Raw genomic sequence first — 19,130 nt, 5'->3', positions numbered from 1 at the left:
AAAGGAATATTTTTTCATATTTTAATTATAAATATTTGAACTAAATAAATTTTAATTTTTTTAATGACAAGGTTATTCCAATTTTTTCATGCTTTACAGTGGAGAGCACAAGGTCTCACAGCAAGTGCTGTATTGTTGAAGGTGAACCCTGTCAACAGCCTAAAGGAAGATCTTGTAGATCATGTCTCTTATGCCATGTTATATAGATAATTTACAATGAAAAGTTTCCTGATCTTAACTAGTATAAGTTTAGACACATCCTAGAAAGGTCATGAGTGGTAGATATATCACCAGTGAGTATAGACTTGTACACTGAATATTAGGTGCTTTAGCTTTTATATGTGGCAAATTCCTGGATTCATCTTCAAACAGGTCACCCTAGACACCAAGTAATTATACTTGTGTTTTTTTCTACTGAGAAATTGTATAAAACATTTGAGGTTGTTCAATATAATTTACCCGGGAGTTTTATAGTATGGTAAGGGATGCTCAAGAAGCAGCTTTATGCCAACAACAAATGTTTATTTATTTTCTTCATGTTGGCATTTGATTTTGCTGTTTATACTTTACCAGAACTGCAGGGGACACTGTACTCTTCAATGGTGAATTCCTCTGAAACACAAAAATGATGAGACAGAGTGAAGCCATTCAGTAATAGGCACATGAGTAGTGAATTGTACATAAACTGGGTGAGCTACCAAAGAAAGCATAAAGCACAGTTATGGAGTCAATAAAAAAGACTGACTTCTGTACTAAACCATTTGGGATTGGTTGCAGGATGGTGGGGGAGAGAAAATTGGGCTTGAAAACACAGCTGAGAGGTAGATTTCACAAATAGATAACTGTCTTTCCATAGGACACGGTATAGCCCTTTTTCACATCTATATTTTTGTTATTGGAGTTGTACCTTCCTCTCTGAACATTTTATTTTCTAAGAAAGAGTAAAGTTTGAACACTACTCGCATGCTAAGATGCTGGTAAGTTTCTAGTTCCAAGTTATGAGCAAATGGAAGAATTTTCTGATATGTGACAAAGTTGCCCCAAATCTGTGAGACTAATCAAAGCACAAGTTAAAAATAGATTAAATCTGGGGACTTGTGTCACACATCAGTACCAAGAGGTGTTTATTTATTTATTTTTTTAGTTATTGCTGCTCTTCTTATCTTTCTGGAATAATTCAGTCCAGAACTAACAACTTCACAGAGGAATTAGAAAGAATTGATACTCTGTTGCTTTATGATCAATTTATAAGAGTGACTCTAAGATTTGTTTAGGGGCACATGACATATTAATATATAGGGATATGATTGTCCTGTGAAACCATAAATTCACTCTTTCATCAAATGAAAGATTATGGAGTTTTCTTTCAGTTCAGGTGACCCTATGCTAGGTTAGTCATCTCTTTCTTTTCAAGGCTCAGCATGTCTGAGTCCCACTCACCTGTCTCATAATAATCATAGGCCTTCACAGTAGCTGGTTTTAAATTCTTTACTTGGATGTCTTGTTCCACTAAGAAGGAGAAACTCAAGGTTTGATTCGTTAGCTGGAGAGACAAGACAATTGAATTGGAATCAAAGAGTCATTTAATTACTAGTTACTCTTTGCTGAAGGTATTATCAGGCCCTGCACTTAGGCTGTCCTCTGTACTGAAACCTATGGAAAGAATGAGCCATTTTAAGTCTTGCATAACACACTCAGTGCCAGTAAAAGAGGGAATTCTATGGACAGTCAAATGCAGTAATCTGAGCTGGCCAGGCTTCACTTCCTCTGTAGCTTTTCTTTTCCCCTCATACGTTGTGTATATGAAATACGTTAATCGGAATCTGGATTGGTTGTTGGAGCGTCGAGAGGCTCTCCCAGATCTAGCAGAGAATCTTACCTCTTCAAAGTAAATCAGGACATGGTTGGTGCTCACATCAGTCCTTTGTATCTGAGGCTTTTCTTGGAGCTGTTGACCAAGAAGACAAGCCAAAGGTATGGGATGAGGAAATTTGGGGCTGAAGCAGTTTTCTGGTATTTATGTTCTAAATGGCTTCTCAGAAACATCAAAACCACTGATATTGATGTTTTTGAGAATGATAGTAATAATAATTAAAAAATAATAAAAGTATTTATTAAACCTTCTCTTTCTCTCTACCTATATAATATATATATTTTCAGTATATATATATATATAGAGAGAGAGAGAGAGAGAGAGGGTGAGAGAGAGAGAATTGTTGTCCAACTATATATAAAAAAGGGAGAATATTTGTATATACATACTTATGGTCTCCCTTTTTCTTTTTCTATATAGTTGGAAGATAATTCAATGCACTCCACATCCCTTGAAGTCATAGGGCCTGCTGGAACATTATTAATCGTGTTTATGATTTATATCTTATACTTGAGACCACATGACGGAACTAGGATGCCCACCATTAAAATGACGGAAACACACACTGGGGAAACAACCTCTTGGAGATCTGAGTCAATAGAACCAAACTGACAAACAGAAATGCCAGCGTTTATCGTGACTTCGCTCTTGTAAGGGATGTGGGGCTTACCTTTTTCACTGATAACTTCACTGGTATGAAGCCTGACACCATCTTCACGTCCACAATGGCCATGTTGGAGCTGGGTCGTTCCCCAGTATAACTATGAAGCCAAGGCACAGGGACAAGGCAGTCAAATAAAATCCTTTGGAATTCATTCAAGACCGAACTCTCTCTTCTTCCTTTTCTAGTGTTCCCTAGCCCTACCTACTACTCAGCTTCTCTGTTGGCCTCTGCTATACTTGTTTGGAAAGCTCATCATTATAAACTCATACTCTGCAGGTATGATAACATCAAATTCTCAATGTTAGGGCTTTTCAGTAAGAGTGAAGAAATTTTTCTTTTTAGTAAATATTGCAAGAATTTCTTATTCACTATGCATGACCTTGGATCATGGAGTTGCCCTGCACAAGAAAATCAATTTCACCATATTCTACAAAAGGTCTGGTAGTGATTTAGGATTTACCTAATGTTGATGTGAATCTGGACTTTTCTGTGAGCTTTGACTCCATCACAGTCCTTGGGGAGAGTATCAACTTGCAGGGTAAAGGGAGCTTTTCCTTCTTTCTTGGGCAGGATGTTATATCTCAACGAGGTCTAAAACAAATTGAAAAAAAAAAAAACCTTTATCTTTGCACTCAAATAGTCTATCTCCTCTAGGTGATTTATACCTTAGCCCACATTTCTTTTGCTATTTTGAAATTCAAATCTAATTCTTGAGACTTTCTCCCATTTGTAGTATCCCCCAAACCGTGGCAGTCTCACCTGCAGGTAGACACATCCTGACCCCAACACTGTTGTGCTGTAGTCCCCTGGAATCTTTGGCAACCTGATCTCCTGCAGCAGTAGGCGATTGGCTTCATCTACTTGAAATTCTTTAGAGAAGGAGTCTGAAGACTTGACAGTGACTGTAGCCGCTTTCTCCCTTTTAGCGAAAGTTGCTGCTCCATATTTGGAGAGGGCTTGGAGCGCTACCACCGTATCCTGAAAAAAGATGTGTGCAGAAATTACAGGAGAGGAAGGTAACAAAGTCAAACTGGATATAAACCACGTCAACACTGCTCTCTCTCAGAGTTATTTAGTCATAAACACAGTTCATTAATTGAATTTCCAGTCAATCCAGACCTGGTTATTAATCATGAACTACTCTAAGTACTCTGGGGGCAAATGAAGAAGTTTCCCGTTCAAGTAGTTTACAATATATGTATAGCAATAAGACTCAAAAATTTTAAACCAGAGGATATTTCAATAATTTATAAATTTATGTAACAATATTTGTTGGAAAAATTCAGAGGAGAGAGAAGAAATTGGAGCTAGCATAGGAAGAGAAGACTGAAGAAGGTGAGAAACAGGATTATCTCTAAATTTTAAAAGAGAAAAGTTTATAGAGACAGAAGACAGGCATCAGGGAGCACCAGGGTGGGAAATATTACATGTGAAGACATGCAAAACAGTCAGCAAATTCCAGAAAAAGTGAAGGGATCAGCCTAATTAGATAGCAGTATTCATGTTTATTGGGGAGGAAATATTTTGGGCAGAATATGAGATAACTTTAGTCTTTAGATGAAGAAAAATTTACTTTATCAGGAAAGTAATGATTGCTTTAGTGAGGCTGACCTATTTTACAGTTGAGGATCCACTAAGGAGAGAAAATCTGAGACTGTCCAGAGGACACAGAAATTATCCATATAGAAAATAATGAGGCTGGAACCTTTCTGGTGGTGGAGAAATAAAGTATAAATTAGAAGCACTTTTCAATTATTCAACTTCTAGAAGATGGTTGTGTCTACATACATATTCATATATTTAATTTTCTCCCTAGAGTGTCTTCACAGACCTGAGTGGAAGAGAAACCCCCATTGGGGTTTTGTTGCTTGGTGATCCATTTTACAATACTTGTAGCCGTAGACAGATCTGTTGGAGATGGGGCAGGCTGGGCAGTGAGATAGGCAAGAAGCAAGTAAGATGTCATCTCCACTTCAACAGAAGGAGCCCGGGGTTGATAATAGAGTGCATGAACTTCTTGAGGTTTCCCAGGACGTTGCCAGTGGATTGAGTCCCCTTTGAAATAAAAAAGGATCCAATCTTAAGCTTAGAAAGCAGTTTCAAAACCTGATTCGTGAATGATCATTGTAATTAGAGCTCCCCTAGTGAATGGACATACATGAAATTAAAGTATTAAGTAATCACCAATCAGGCAAAACTTTGCCAAGAAAGTAAATTAGGGTTTCAGCCAATCACACTGTGTTTTGTGCCTTTGTGTCTATTACATATCTGTGTGATATTAGAAGCTGGGCTGTTGAGAGTCTATAATGTGTGAAATGATAAAATGATTCATGTTACCTAGAGAATTTTAGGGTTATATCAATAATAATTCATCATCTTCTTCTTATCACAAAATAATGGATACAATATAATACAAGCATGATGGGTGATAGGTGTGAATTCATCAGGTCCTCTCTCTTCTTTTGGTCACTGGAGATTTTGGGAAGTCAGTTTTGCTGTAGGAGCTCTTACCTTCTTTTACAGCCTCTTTGTTTAGGGATTCAAGCAGCTCACGCCGCTTGGTCTGGTTTCCTGCTAGGGCGAAGGCATAGGCCAATAATGCCTTGGTATAGACAAGACTTCTTTGGGCCTCTGAGGTGGATTTCCAGGCCTCTTCCAGGCAGAACAGAGCATTGCGGACAACCTGATGCTATAAAGAAAATGAAGAGAGACCTGAAGGTTGCAGAACCAGGCTAATGAACTGTCCCCAGGCTAACCCCAGGTGAAACGCCCCCATGTGCCTAGGCGGCATCACAGTTCTGACCAGAGAATCATCTCCTTTGCAGCTTCCCAAAGGATCTAGAGTCCCTCATGGTCCAGTGAAATATACTAACGTAAATAACGTGTAAATCACAACTCATTTTCCTCAGAGAGTCAGAGTTCCCCGAGTTTCATTCCTTGCGTTGGTGAAGGAGGGACAGCAAAAGTGTTAGTACGTACGGTGACAGGCAGTGGCATCTCCAGCAGAGCAATGGTGATGTAGGCAGAGAGTGTCACCTCGTCATCTACGCCGCCCTGTAAGGGTCAGACGCAGAGATACACAGTCCACTGTTCATCAGCTAGCGTCAGCTACCTCTCTTTTCCTCTTGAGCATCTTCATTAAAAAGCATCTTTCCTTGTGCAACAGTATTGATTTTCCCCCTTCCTCCTTCACCCTAAAACTCTTAAATCTGTCCCAAATCATTTCCCCTCACTCTCAGTAACGTATTGAAATTTCGGAGGCACACTATTTTCTTTCAATAAAAAACAACTCATTTATGACTAGTTTTCAGAAGCTTTAGAGTATCCTGTCCTTCCTCAAGGCCATGTCACCAGGACTTGAGGAATCAGTCAGAGCATCATTGCTCCTACACATCACTTGTTCAGAACAAAAGTGAAGGCGTCACCTTAATAGCATTGTTTAACAGTGATCCGGAGCGTTGGAAACACCCATTTTCCTTTTGTTTCTGTGACAGCCAGTTGAGGGAATCCGTGATATGTGAAGGCTCCACAAAAATGTGTGACCGGGCTTGAGCAAAGGACTTGAGCACAAATGCAGTGAGCCTGTCCAGCAAAGAAGACACTAAGACATGAGGACCATCTCACTTTCAAAGCGTGCCAAGTGCAGTCGCCTCCAGGTATCTTTACAATTCCATGCGGGAGATTGTTGGAGGGGATTCGTGGGGAAATGATACTTGAATACTGAATATGCTCTTGTTGGTCCAGCAAACTTCTGAATCTATTTTTTAAAATATCTCAACTTCATGGGTTTCTCCGCAGCTGATACTTTTCACTTTTTTCTCATAAAATATTCGGTGGAGACTCCAAGCCTGCCCACCATCAAAATTGCCATTTTCTGATGATTTTGACTACATCATAGTCTCCTCCTGTCCCTCTCCTCTTCTCCTTCCCTTTTTTGCACAGTGTAGAAGCTTTTTCCCCCTATCATTTCACATTATGACCCTTTCTGACTTTATTTCTGTTTGAGGACATCCTTATTGTACTATCTTCTGTGCTATTAGAACAGGGGAGCTCTCAGTGACAAAATGGTGAGATCTCCCACGAGTGATGATACATACACATACGGGTTTTTAAAGAATAACAAGTTTCTATGAAAGAACTCCAAGTGACAGAGAAGAGCTAATTTCCAGAATTCCGAAATACCACAGATCTACAGAGAACAGAAGGAAATAATTATCTTACCAAGTGTTTCCCTGACTTCTACCATCATGATCCCCGAAGGTGCTGTATGAGCCATCACTGTGTTTATAATTCAATTGTCTTTGGTAACCTGAAGAGGAAGTTTTCATAGATTTATGGAATAGCAGAGACAGTGGAGAATTAGGCAGGCTTTTCTTCAAAGCTTGCTGAAGAATCATAGGGAGACTACTATTTTACTATGCTATCTCCAAGACTTGATGACGCCACTGCCATTTCTGGTTACACAGTGAGACGTCTTGTTGGATATCACAGCAACAATCATTATTAAGTCTTAATCGAAAGATCTGAGTTCACTGGAGGAGACAGCAAGGGAATCAATCAGTGTTTTCCTTTTGGGGCAATCTCTCACCGCTGATGAGATGGCTGATGGCTTTGGACTTGATCGTCTCTGTCAGCTGTCGTGTCTCGTTCAGATAGTTCAGAACATAGATGTTAGGGACAAAAAGGACCATATTCTGTTCACCGCAGCCATAGGGCATCTGGACAAGATTCTGAAGGTTTTGCATTGCAGAGCCTAGTATGTCACCTGGGGATGAAGGATTGAAAAAAGCCAGAGGAACTCAGTGCTGATTTATGTTGGGACAGGAAGATAGATTGCTGGCTAAGTGAGAGGTCCAATCATATATAAAAGGGAGGACAAGAAAGCAGAAGAGGTGAAGAAAAAACAAGAAATAGAAAGGAAAGAGAGGGGAAGTGGGTACAGCTTAGTGGTAGAGCACATGCTTGGCATGCATGAGGTCTTGGGTTCAATCCCCAATGCCTCTGTTAAAAAGAAAAAGAATTTTGAAAAAAGGAAAGAGAAATGGAAAACAGTAAAGTAGATGTTTCAAGGATAGAAAAAACAGGAAAAACCTGAATGGCTGGATACTTTTTTCTGATGAGCCACAAATCTGGTAAAGTACACACACACACACACACACACACACACACCCCAATTTTCAAATCTATTAGGAAGCACCCTGACTTAGTCACTCTCTTGAAGATGAGGGTACAGACAGATGACCCTTCTTACTTTTCAGAGTTATCAAGGTGTAATATGTAGCACCACATCTACTCAATCTCTTTTCTGACCAATAACACAATGCAGTCCTTAGCTTGGTGCTCTTTCTCTCAGGCCAGTGTCTAGACTCAGGGACTCTTTAATAAGGGATGGTGTGGCCTTGGGCACTAGAATTATGGGGCTGGACAGCAGCTGCTTCTGGGCTGGGAGACTCACCCAAAACAGAATATGTCACTCTGGCAGATCCTTCAACCACATTTGAAGGAAGTTTTAATGAGAAGTTTTCAGGCACTGCAGATTCTAATGAAAGAAGATAAATAGATATAAGGGAGGGAAAAATGAGAGAAATGGCCTATTTTTGTATGCATTCTTTCCTCTATGTGATCAAGATCTAACGTCTCATTTCTCTTGGTCATTGTCTAATTTCTTTGTTGCAATCCAAGTTTCTCCTAAAGCCACGACTCCTCTCCCAGTGAGGTTCATATTACTCATATATATTTGTGGTAAATTTCTATAGATTTCCTTATAAGCATATACCTTGTGTTATACTTATTTATACTTGTTCATGTTAATTTCTACTATTGCTAGTGGTTTCAAAAAGTCATAGTCATTCCATAAATATGCATTAAGTGTGTGCTATGTACCAGATTCTGTTTTAAGCACAATGATACTTTCTGACTATATTTCTGTTTGGGGAGGTCCTTATTTTCAAACAATATTTCAGTCATATAGGATCATACATATATTCATTTTCACATTCTCTTTCACCATAAGTTACTACAAGATACTGAATATGGTCCCCTGTGCTATATAGTATAAACTTGTTTATCTATTTTTTATTTTTAGTTAGTATCTGCAAATCTTGAGCTCCCAATTTATCCCTTCCCACAGCCTTTCCCCCCTTGAAGTTCTTCTTAAGATGATTTGTTTAAATAAAAACATGAGTACAGATAAACTATTGCCTGAATAACCAATAGCATTGTGACACACAGATATCTTAATAGTTTGAAAACTGTGTAGGAAGAAGTTCAAGAAACACAGGTATCTTGGAAAGAATCCTGTCCTGTAATCATCAGCTTTACCTCTCATTATTAACTGAGAGCTTTTTGGTTAAGTTTCTTAACTTCTCTATGCCTTCATTAGGAAAAGATTGTTTCTGTTTCTTTTTTTTCCCCCAGAGGAAACATGCCCAAAAGGGCATTTCACAACTGTATACTTTGGCAAGTGGTTTAACATGAGAATTTTGCCTGTTTTTTGACACTTACCTGATGCACAGAGAAGTGTGTTGAAAGTTTCCTCCCTTTCTATTCCTTCCGGCTTTGTATTGAAAGAAAAAAAAAGTAAAAAGGTAAAGTGATGCTGAATGCATAGAAGAAAAGTCAATTTAAAATAGAGGAGAAAAATGTCAGTGAAAACTTGAGTGGTGAACATATTCATATTCTTCAGAATGAAATGTCACATACATATTAAATAATGCTGTTTACATAATAAGGTCTCTGAGACTTGGAGAAAGCAGACCCTCATACCTCGACTAATAAGGGTTTGACTACGGTGTCCTTCTGTCCAAGCGCCGGGACGTGGGGCACCTCATTGCCACACAATTCCTGAGACTGCAGGGCTTCTGCAGTGACTGTGAAATTCACCTTTCCTGGGGAGTAAGATTCTCAAGCAGTTAAACAGTGATTCTGTTGCAGCAAGTGTGTTACAGCTCAGTGTTAAAGCTCAGTGTTATAGCTCAATTGTGGCAGCAACCTGGATCCGGGCAAGAGACCAAGCAGCTCTTGGAGAGTTGGAGAACTCAGGTTTATTACGCTGGTGGGCCCAGAGGAGTTAACACTCCAAGCTCTGGACCCTTGTCTGTAGGTTTACACAGGCTTTTATAGGCTACCAGCCTAGACTTTGCAACATTTTGTAACATCATATGCAAATAAGATATAACAAAGGTGACTAATTAGGAATAAGCTTTGTAGAAATGGACCAATCGGGAGTGAGGGAAATGGACCAATCAGGACTGAGAGAAATGGACCAATCAGGAGTGAGCTCCATGCAAATGGAGCACTACAAATGGACCAATCAGGAGTTAGCTCAGGGAACCAATAGACTCTTGGGGGTAAGTTCCGCTTTCCTAGAAGTAGTTTCAGAGTTTAAAAAGTGAAATAATGCCACTGGGCCAGGGAACTGAATGGTGCTGGCAGAAGGGTAGTGGCCCTGCCTGGGGGTCCTGCTGTCTTTTTCAGGGGCTTCCCACCTCAATTCTATATTGAATACCTTCTTCTTTTTAGCTTCCTATATATAAAATGGTTTTCTTTCAATTGATTATTGATAAAGGAGAAGAAAAAACATGCATCTGGGTCAGAGTGGAAAGCAGACTATTCCAACATAAGAAGCAGGGTTTGTGAACGACTTTACCACTCACCCAGCAACTTTGGGGTCACAGCCCAGGATACAGTTTTCTGTCTGTTTCCACAGATACAGTGAGATTCTTCATTCTTCTCTGCTGGGATGGCCTCGAAGGCAGAAGAGACCTCCAGCTGCACGCTGACCTGTCCCCCATTCCCACCCATGAGTTTAAGAAAGAACACAGGCAAAATGTCAGTTACAGGGGGAAGCAATTTAAAGGGAGAATGCATACTCATTGAGAGGCTTTGAGGAATTGTTCAAACAAGGTAAATCCTGTCAAATATTTTGTAGTTTAGATGTTTGCCATAAGGACATTGAAAAACGGAAGGGAATTAGGATAAATACCCAGGATTTAGGCTTGTGTCAACACAAAGAAGAGATGTTTTCTTTAGTCAGAGTGAAAAACTAATCAGGTGGAAATAATATCTGAATTTAGGAATCTACAAATAATATAGAATCCCAAATGAATATTAACCTTACTACCTTGGACCTGTTGGATAGCTTCATTCTTAGTTCTTAGTACTCATTCCCTTTCAAACTTAGGCAGCATCATACTCAATTTTGATTTCCTAGGAGGTTACCTGGGAGACCCAGGTAATGAATGGTGATCGTGTTTCCTCCTTCTAGTTTCCCTTATGTCCAGAGAAGGGTCCTTACCCGAATGCTACTGGACAGGTAGTTGAACACAGTGGCTTTGAGCGTGAAGGCTTCTCCTCGAACCACAGAGTAGGGGAGAGTGAGTTCCACGAAGAAGGGCTGGAAGACTTGAAGAGAGGTGACAGGGGAGAGGCCGAGCCCTGCTGTTTCAGACAAGCAGAAGGCACTGGCTTTCCACTCTGTGATGGTGTCAGGGACCTTCACTGCCAACTCACTTCTACCTGATACACTAGTGAGGGAAAAAAGAGGGTGAGAATCCCTTTTTGAGCATGGACAACTGGTGATCCCTGGGTGTGACCACTTAGGAACTGAGTGTGATAAATGCTAAACTTCATCTAAGGTTTGGTGCACCTAGTGAGGCTTCCGAAAGTTGTTTTTTTCTTTTTAGAGTCGAGGGTAGCTTTCTACTTTCTGTCATTTCAGTTATCTCAGGACCAAATTAGACTAAACAGAACAAGACAAAACCTTGCATTGTTTAGCTATGAGATAAATGAACTATGAATCTAAATATCTACCACAAAAGAGTGGAGCAGAACGGAAAGGATAAGGAACCAGTGACCACACTAGAATCACAGGGGAGGATTCAGATCCTTTTCTGAACTCGATTCCAGGCAACACACAACTTACTTGAGCTTCACCAAGTCCCAGATCCAAGTCTCAGGGAAATACTTCCGGACTGTCTCTTTCACTTCTGCAGCTGGAGAGCCGTCTCTCGCTGCCGTTGAATGAGGTATTCCGTGAGCTCCTGGAGCACCTAGAGGACCTGCTGTGGACACACAACACACAGAACCCAGTGTCAGCCTCAGTTCCATCATTTATTTGTTAGAGCTTCCTTATTTATCAAGTAGAATAAGGTCATATTCTCAGGGAATGTTTACTCTTAGAACAGTTTAACCTGCCAGCTTGTTACTTTGTTCACTTATCTCTTTGTCCTGTTGGAAGGCTAATCCTCTTGCTTCATCAAATAGTCTAGAGGTAATATAATTTTCTCTAGAAATGAAAACAAATGTAAGTCTCCCTAAACTGATTATTCCACTGGTGAAGGGAGGGACAAAGATTAGTTTAAAACACCAAATACTGCTTGTACACCCATGGCATGATCACGTGTTCTCCACGTGCAGTGAGAACCAAACAAGAGGAATGGATCATAGCTACAGCTAGAGGATTTGAGGAATTTTTTTTTTAGCAGTTAATGAGATATAGAGACGCAAACAATAATACATAGTAAAGCATGTGTTATAGACAGCAGAGACTCAATAAAGGACCGAAAATAAAGTTTAGATTGACCAGAAAAGACTTTACCAAAGTGGAACATAAAAGATGGCCATGGAAAGAGAGAAACAGAGGAGAATGAAGAAGGCATTCGAAGAAAACAGCTGCACATGTATTGTACAGAGGTCGGAACGGATGCTCCAAAGGGATAATGAGAAACTTGCTCCTCAGGAGAAGAATGTCTGTGTTGAGGGTGTGTTTAACATAGCTGAGTAAGTAGTAGGTGTGACTGTATAATAAAACGCCATGAAGGTTAGGAAAAATAAATTAGATCTGTTAAGGAGGCAGCAGTTAGGCTGATTAAAAAAAAATGACCCTCCAGAGATCAGAAGCTAGATAAGATAGTATGTATAAATATGTAAGTATAATATATATAAAATGATAGAGTTAAACATGCTCTTTTAAAGCCTTACATATAGTGACTATTTGAATTCCAGAAGTAGTGACCATGTATGAGAAATAGATGGCATAATAAAAGCAATGTGTAAGGGTGATACAACTTTCACAGGACACAGGCTAGATTGAAGTGGAGAAAGAGGGTAGGCAAGGCAGCTAAATTGGGATGGTTTTTCAGTAATTGGGTTATGAAATAATGGAAATGGGAGTCTCAGGACTAAGGTGATGTAACTGAGAATGAAAACGAAAGAATAGATGGGTGACAAATACCAAATGCAAAATTTGTACAGATCATTACAGAATATTTGGATTAAGAATGTAATGATGGTAGTCTCTTTTCAGATTTTCTGGGTCATTCCATCGACATGTTTTCTCTTAGGATTGGAAAGAAAATGTATGCTTGGTATTAAGAGGGATATGAAAATAAAGTAATAACAATGCTTTTTAGTTTTTTAAAAAGAAATAAACATGCTATTACATGGAATCATGATTGCCACATTTCTTATTAGAAAATAGGATTAGTAGACAGCCAAGCATTCCTAGACACATTTCTCTACGTCTGTTAGCAGCAGAGAGAAAAACAGAATCTATTCAACTTTTCCTCCTGTCTAGGCACACTTGAGACTTACAAGAAGATTAGCAGTATATCTGCCAAAAGTTGAATTATTCTACTTTGTTCAAAATATCAAAATCACTTTGATTTCCATAAAAGAGTACAACAGGGGCAAATAATATGCATATAATCCTTTACATTTCTCAGCATCCCTTGCAGGCAGGGCAAGGTGATATATGCCACTTCCACTTCTGGCCGTAAAAGTCACATGCAAACCTATTTCTTCTTCCCCAGGGTAGTAATCTTGAAAGGTACATTGGAGATGGAGTGACAGGATGAAAGCCGAATGGATATCCTTGACAATAGTTGGTAGAGAGCTGTTCTGGACAGCTACTGGACTCACAGGCAGTTTTTGTTTTGCTTAGCCTCCGAGATGTGGGGGTTTGTTTGTTACTGCAGTGTAAGTTATCTTATTCTGACTAATTTAGGTATTGAATCCACAATGGATATGGAGGATTTAAAGCACCAAGTCTATTGAAAGCTATGACAAAAAAGTATTTGATTTTGATTTCAGAGACAGAGAGAGAAAAAAACAATAATTGCTTAAAAATTATTATTTTTCCTCTGGGGAAAAATATTATTTGAAGAAAATTTACCAAGAAGTTGCTGCAGAGTTACAACATTTAATACTTAGAAAAATAGCTTTTAATCCCAACCCAACCCAGCAAAGCACCATTTTTCTTCCATTATTTTAGCAGAGAGAGAATTCTCACTCTTACCACTTGCGTAGGCCACAGCAATTCCTGGAGATGGCAGAAAAACCTGACTAATACATGCCTTATGGATTTTTGAGTTGGTAAAAATATTGAATCCTGCGGACTGGAAGAAAAAGAATGATGAAAGCATATTGTCAATCCAGTCTGGAGATTGGAATATTTTCTTACTTTTGTATTATACTTTTACTATGATTATACACATAGCTCATAGGATTGTCATGAAAATTCCACATGAAGGAGAAGAGAGCTATTTTAAAATATGAAAATGGGGTCCCAGAAAGTCCAGTGCATCCAGTTAGTGAATGAGAGTCGGGATTAGGACCCACTTCTGATTCCTATTCTGAATTTTGTCTACTGGATGTTGATGCCTCTTTAATTGTCTTTTGCATCCAAGAAACTTGAGTATTTTGCTTTGAATGTTCTTCTTCCCTTCCTTTCCCCCTCAGAAAATCCCCAAATATTATATATGTACAGTATATATATTATATATATATCTCATAATTTTATTGCAGAGAATAATTTTTTTTGTTTCTCTTCATTTGAGATTATAGGGTTGCATCTTGGAGATTCTTCTTCACAGTCTTAGTAAACTTGGCTTTGATTATGTTTTATTGGAAAATATGCCTTTGCCTAAGTATCTATGTTCAACTCATCCCTTTTATGATTTAGTCTTCCCCGTTTTTCTTTCTTGATTTCTTGTAAGTAGCCTGAATCTCTGCATGCAAAACACACATGCAGATGTCCATGTAGCCTGATTCCTGGAGCCCACCTGTTCCCAACGTCCTCTTTCCTCAATATTTGTCACAGTTAAATACTACTTGCTGTCCTATCTTAGAGAACTTGGGAAACTATGGGACTCTGAGGCACAGCTGTCAAGGGTGGCAGTGATATGCACTAGGGAGAAAGAAGTCAGAAGGAAATGTTTAAAGATTAAGCAGTGAGCTAAAAACTTAAAGAGTCCTCTTCTCCGTGGACCGTTGACTGATTTATGATTCTGGAGGCTGCAGGAGAAGGAGGTTTAAGTTGCTCTCAGCTAAGCTGCAGACCTCTGCAGAGGAATGATGTATATTTTTCTTGAGGTATAATGGGAGTTTTTAGTCCTTTTTAGGTAGTGACAAGGTTTAACTTCACAGCCTGGATAAACTTCCCTTTCCCTAGGTCTAGTTAAAGGCACACATTTTATTAACGCATTTTATCTAACCTAAGGCATGCTAACATTTCTACTCCACATTTTCTCAATCTTTTCTTTACGCACAGCTACTCTCAGTCTTCCTGAAATTTTACTGCACTAAATGGATGGATTGCAGAGGCACTATGGGAAAGGTTTTCTGAGAGGAGAAAATGACAGTGATAACTAGCTTTGAGAGCAACTTGGTTAAGACTGTGGGCCCTCAAAGTAATACCCCTTGCGGTTTAAAGTGCCAGAGAAATTCACGATTGACTCTCTGTGCAGGTACCAAGTTCTCTATGCCTCTGAGGTTTCAATTTTTTTCTGTGAATCATAGCTTTATTTTTGGCAGGTGGAAAGGAGATCAGATTCTAGAGCTTAAAAGTCCATTTGTTCTCCATCTTAACAAAGACTTGGAAATCAATTTTGGTTATGTTTTTAAGAAGAAAGACCTCAAAGATGCTGTAAACATCGTCATCCGGGATCTGCCTTGGCGTGTAGATGAGTCCATTGTAAGTTATGTCTTCTGCAGTGATACACGCTTCACCATCTTCATTCCCAGGACCTCCATATTGAACACTGTGGACGCTCTTTACTGGTAGCAAATCATAGACCTGCAAAATGGAAAGAACAAAGGAAAAACTTATCTTATTTTATTTTAGTGTAATAATGTTCAATCCAGGATTTACTTAACACTCCCATGCCGATGTTATAAACACAGAAATCATAGGGAGACATTAAGGGCTGTGGATCCTAAGCCTTTTGTGTACAAAAGAAATGCATGTATAAAGAAATCAAATTAATTGATCAAAGGCTCAGAGCCCATTTTGGATGAGTCAGAATAAAACTCTAGTCTCCTGTCTCCCAGCCCAAACGCCTACTTTTAAAGGAAAGCAAAAAACGTGGACAGTACAGGGAAGCATAAGGAGAGAATAAAAGCCACTCACATTCCCGTCACTCAGAAACAACTTCTGTAAATACTTATTCCATTTTCTTTTCCCATTTTATATGATTAAGTTCTTACCAAGTGTTTTTTGTTTGTTTGTTTGCTTTTGTTTTCAGTATACTATGTTAGGACCGAGTCTGGCTTGGGAGAAGAGTGGGCTGGGGTAACCTAGAAATCAAATCAATTCCAGTTCAGTTTTTTGCCCCAAGCCTAGTGTTGGGCCACCTGCTCAGGCACAGTGTTCTGGCCGTTAAACACGCCCTACCTCCATGCAGACCTGCTGCCCTCTCTTACCTAAGCTACTACACCAGCCTTCGGTTTCCATTCTTTCATTCTCCCTCTCATATCCTCAGCAGCCAATGAGATCTTCTTAGTAGAGAAATCTGAATTGCTGCTCCCCTGCCTACAGCTCCTCAGTGATTGACCCCCGCACTGGCCGTCAACTCCAAACTCCACTCCAAGCGAACAGAGTGCATCACGTAACAGAGACCGTAACACCACGATCTTCCTTCTTTCCGTTCCACCTGCAGATGCTGCCTTCCTCTTCTCTCACCACTACACATGAGGTCATTACCTTTCCCTTTTTAGAACACCCCAGACTTACTCCGACCTCAAGACCCTCGGGCACGCTGCTTTCATCCTTTGTAACGCCTGCCCCTGCCCCTCCGTTATCTGATGATCTAAGAAGACACCTCAAATCACTATGTCAAAAACTGTTCAACTCTTTTCCTTCTTTATCTCAACAGCCTGTTTATCCCTTAAATGATGCTTACCAAAATTTAGCACTATTATACGTTTATATGTTTTGTTGCTTGCTTGTTTTAATAGCTCACCAGATTGTAAGTCTAAAACAGTCAGAGACCACATCTGATTGTTCACTATTAGAACTCCTATTTCCAGGGCAGTGTCCATCTCACAGTCAAGGCAGAGTTATTTGTTAAATAAGTAAATGGACCATGAAGATGGGAAGCTCTAAGGTCCTTTTGGTAGTGCTTCAGTGTAAGAAATATCTTTAAAAGACAAGTTTGAATGGAAATTCTCTTTCATCTATACTTAAGAGCAATGAGGAAGTACCTGAATTTTAGGGAAAGCTTAAAAATCTGGCATCACATACCATCTTGTGTGGAGTTTGTAGTGAGAGCAGCTACTCATATACCCTTGACTGTAGAACAGCTCTCCTCTCCTGGGGAAGGCCTTCTTCTTCTAAACAGACATTTCTCCAAAGAAGATATACAGATGGCCAACAGACACATGAAAAGATGCTCAACATCACTAATTATTAGAAAAATGCAAATCAAAACTACAATGAGGTATATCCTCACACCAGTCAGAATGGCCATCATCAAAAAGTCTACAAATAAGAAATGCTGGAGAAGGTGTGGAGAAAAAGGAATCCTCCTGCACTGCTGGTAGGTGTAAATTTGTGCAGCCACTATGAAAAACAGTATGGAGACTCCTTAAAAAACTAAAAATAGACCTACCATATGACCCAGCAGTCCCACTCCTGGGGGATATATCTGGAGAAAACTCCAATTCAAAAAGATACATGCACCCCAATGTTCATAGCAGCACTATTTACAACAGCCAAGATATGGAAACAACCTAAATATCCATCGACAGATGAATGGATGAAGAAGTTGTGGTATGTGTGGTAAGTGTGGTATATATATACACACACACACAATGGAATGCTACTCAGCCATAAAAAAAAGCATGAAATAATGTCATTGGCAGCTATGTGGATGAACCTAGAGATTATCATACTAAGTGAAGTAAGTCAGACAGAGGAAGACAAATATCATATGATATCATTTATATGTGGGATCTAAGAAAAATTATACAAATGAACTTATTTACAAAACAGAAATAGACTTACAGATATAAAAAACAAACTTATGGTTACCAAAGGGGAAAGTACAGGGGAATGGATAAATTAAGAGTTTGAGATTAACATATACACACTACTATATATAAAATAAACAACAAGGTCCTACTGTAGAGCACAGGGAAATATGTTCAATATCTTGTAATAACCCATAATGGAAAAGAATCTGAAAAAGAATAGATATATGGATGTACAACTGAATCACTCTGCTGTACCCCTGAAACTAACACAACATTGTAAATCAACCATACCTCAATTTAAAAAATAGTAAAATTAAGGTAATAATATCCACCTTAAAAAAGTATTATTCATTTATTCATTAAAAATGTGTTGTGCATCTTTTAGAGATAAGGGCTGTGTTAGGCTCAGGGAATGAAGTGGAGAGCAAGATTGCTCACTCTTTGACACACTACAGCAGAGAAGGAAATGAGATGATACATGTAAAGCACCTTGTGCAGTGTCTTTTTTGGAACTGAACTGAATCCAAACTCATACATAACTTACTACCTCATGCCTGACAGTCTGAAGAACTTGTCGTTTTGCAGTTAGAACTTCCGGCTACCAACAAGGCTTGTATGATGTGTGCGTTTTCTGATACCCAAGACTGAAATGGGACTCACTGATTGAGGTGAGAGCTCAGCCTCAGGCTTCATCAGCAGCACACTCTGGTCTACAGCACGGAGGGCGCAGAGGGAGTGAGGAGTGGCTGTGACCTTCAGGTTGGTGTCTGAGGCTGGCAGGCTCCGGACGGAGGAGAAGCTCAAATTTACCTGTGAAGAGGATATGATTATAGAAACAAATATTCTAATTATTACAGTCTTGAAACTCTCTTTTGCCCTAGGCTAGGACTGTTCCTTTCTACATTTCCTTTGTCTTCATCCACTTGAGAACATGATTAGAGGTGAATCTGCCTCGGGACTACCGGTTAACCATCTCTGGAATACACTGGAAATGAGATATGGTTAACTCAGGCTTCCTACTCTTTTTAAACACTGGTAAAATATAAATTGATTTCGATCACAGTGAGATAGAATCTTGAATGGGAATTGGAACACAGGCTAACAAAGATACAGACCTAGCTACAGCCTGTCTCCAGGCAGTGTTTTTCTGATGAATGTTTGTAGTTTGCACGGGGCTGTGAAAAATTCCATTCAGCCTCTAAGACCAGCCAACAAAGTCTCTTCCAGTTGGCACCCTTAATCATCTGACATTCTAAGCAGTGTAGTGCCATTTATCAGGATCAGGAACTTATTCATTAATTTAAAAAGCTAAGCATCTAATATAATACTCTAAGAGTTTAT

General features: G+C 39.3%; 2 protein-coding genes across 2 annotated transcripts in view; one reads left to right on the top strand and one right to left on the bottom strand.

The window, feature by feature from the left end:
- KLRG1 (killer cell lectin like receptor G1) overlaps positions 1-18,417 on the top strand; it is a 116,372-nt gene extending 97,955 nt beyond the window's left edge. Inside the window, exons 7-8 of the mRNA XM_072954400.1 lie at positions 6,032-6,193; positions 18,358-18,417. The gene's annotated coding sequence lies outside the window, so the exon portion shown is untranslated. The remainder of the gene's footprint in view (positions 1-6,031; positions 6,194-18,357) is intronic.
- Positions 1-19,130, bottom strand: part of LOC102529833 (pregnancy zone protein-like) — a 37,672-nt gene that overhangs the window by 162 nt on the left and 18,380 nt on the right. Inside the window, exons 15-35 of the mRNA XM_015251288.3 lie at positions 18,450-18,599; positions 15,451-15,612; positions 13,834-13,933; positions 11,461-11,599; positions 10,834-11,062; positions 10,193-10,319; positions 9,303-9,424; positions 9,042-9,093; positions 7,993-8,076; positions 7,126-7,302; positions 6,759-6,846; positions 5,963-6,119; positions 5,517-5,591; positions 5,049-5,226; positions 4,369-4,592; positions 3,297-3,515; positions 2,998-3,128; positions 2,544-2,634; positions 1,880-1,948; positions 1,441-1,543; positions 571-612 (exon numbers count right to left, since the gene is read on the bottom strand). Coding sequence (XP_015106774.2) covers positions 571-612; positions 1,441-1,543; positions 1,880-1,948; positions 2,544-2,634; positions 2,998-3,128; positions 3,297-3,515; positions 4,369-4,592; positions 5,049-5,226; positions 5,517-5,591; positions 5,963-6,119; positions 6,759-6,846; positions 7,126-7,302; positions 7,993-8,076; positions 9,042-9,093; positions 9,303-9,424; positions 10,193-10,319; positions 10,834-11,062; positions 11,461-11,599; positions 13,834-13,933; positions 15,451-15,612; positions 18,450-18,599 — 2,719 coding nt within the window. The remainder of the gene's footprint in view (positions 1-570; positions 613-1,440; positions 1,544-1,879; positions 1,949-2,543; positions 2,635-2,997; positions 3,129-3,296; positions 3,516-4,368; positions 4,593-5,048; positions 5,227-5,516; positions 5,592-5,962; positions 6,120-6,758; positions 6,847-7,125; positions 7,303-7,992; positions 8,077-9,041; positions 9,094-9,302; positions 9,425-10,192; positions 10,320-10,833; positions 11,063-11,460; positions 11,600-13,833; positions 13,934-15,450; positions 15,613-18,449; positions 18,600-19,130) is intronic.

Source organism: Vicugna pacos, chromosome 34 (genome assembly GCF_048564905.1).
Source record: "Vicugna pacos chromosome 34, VicPac4, whole genome shotgun sequence".
NCBI classification, from domain to species: Eukaryota; Metazoa; Chordata; class Mammalia; order Artiodactyla; family Camelidae; genus Vicugna; species Vicugna pacos.
Note: the sequence above shows the minus strand (reverse complement) of the source record. Positions and strands in the feature narration are given on the sequence as shown.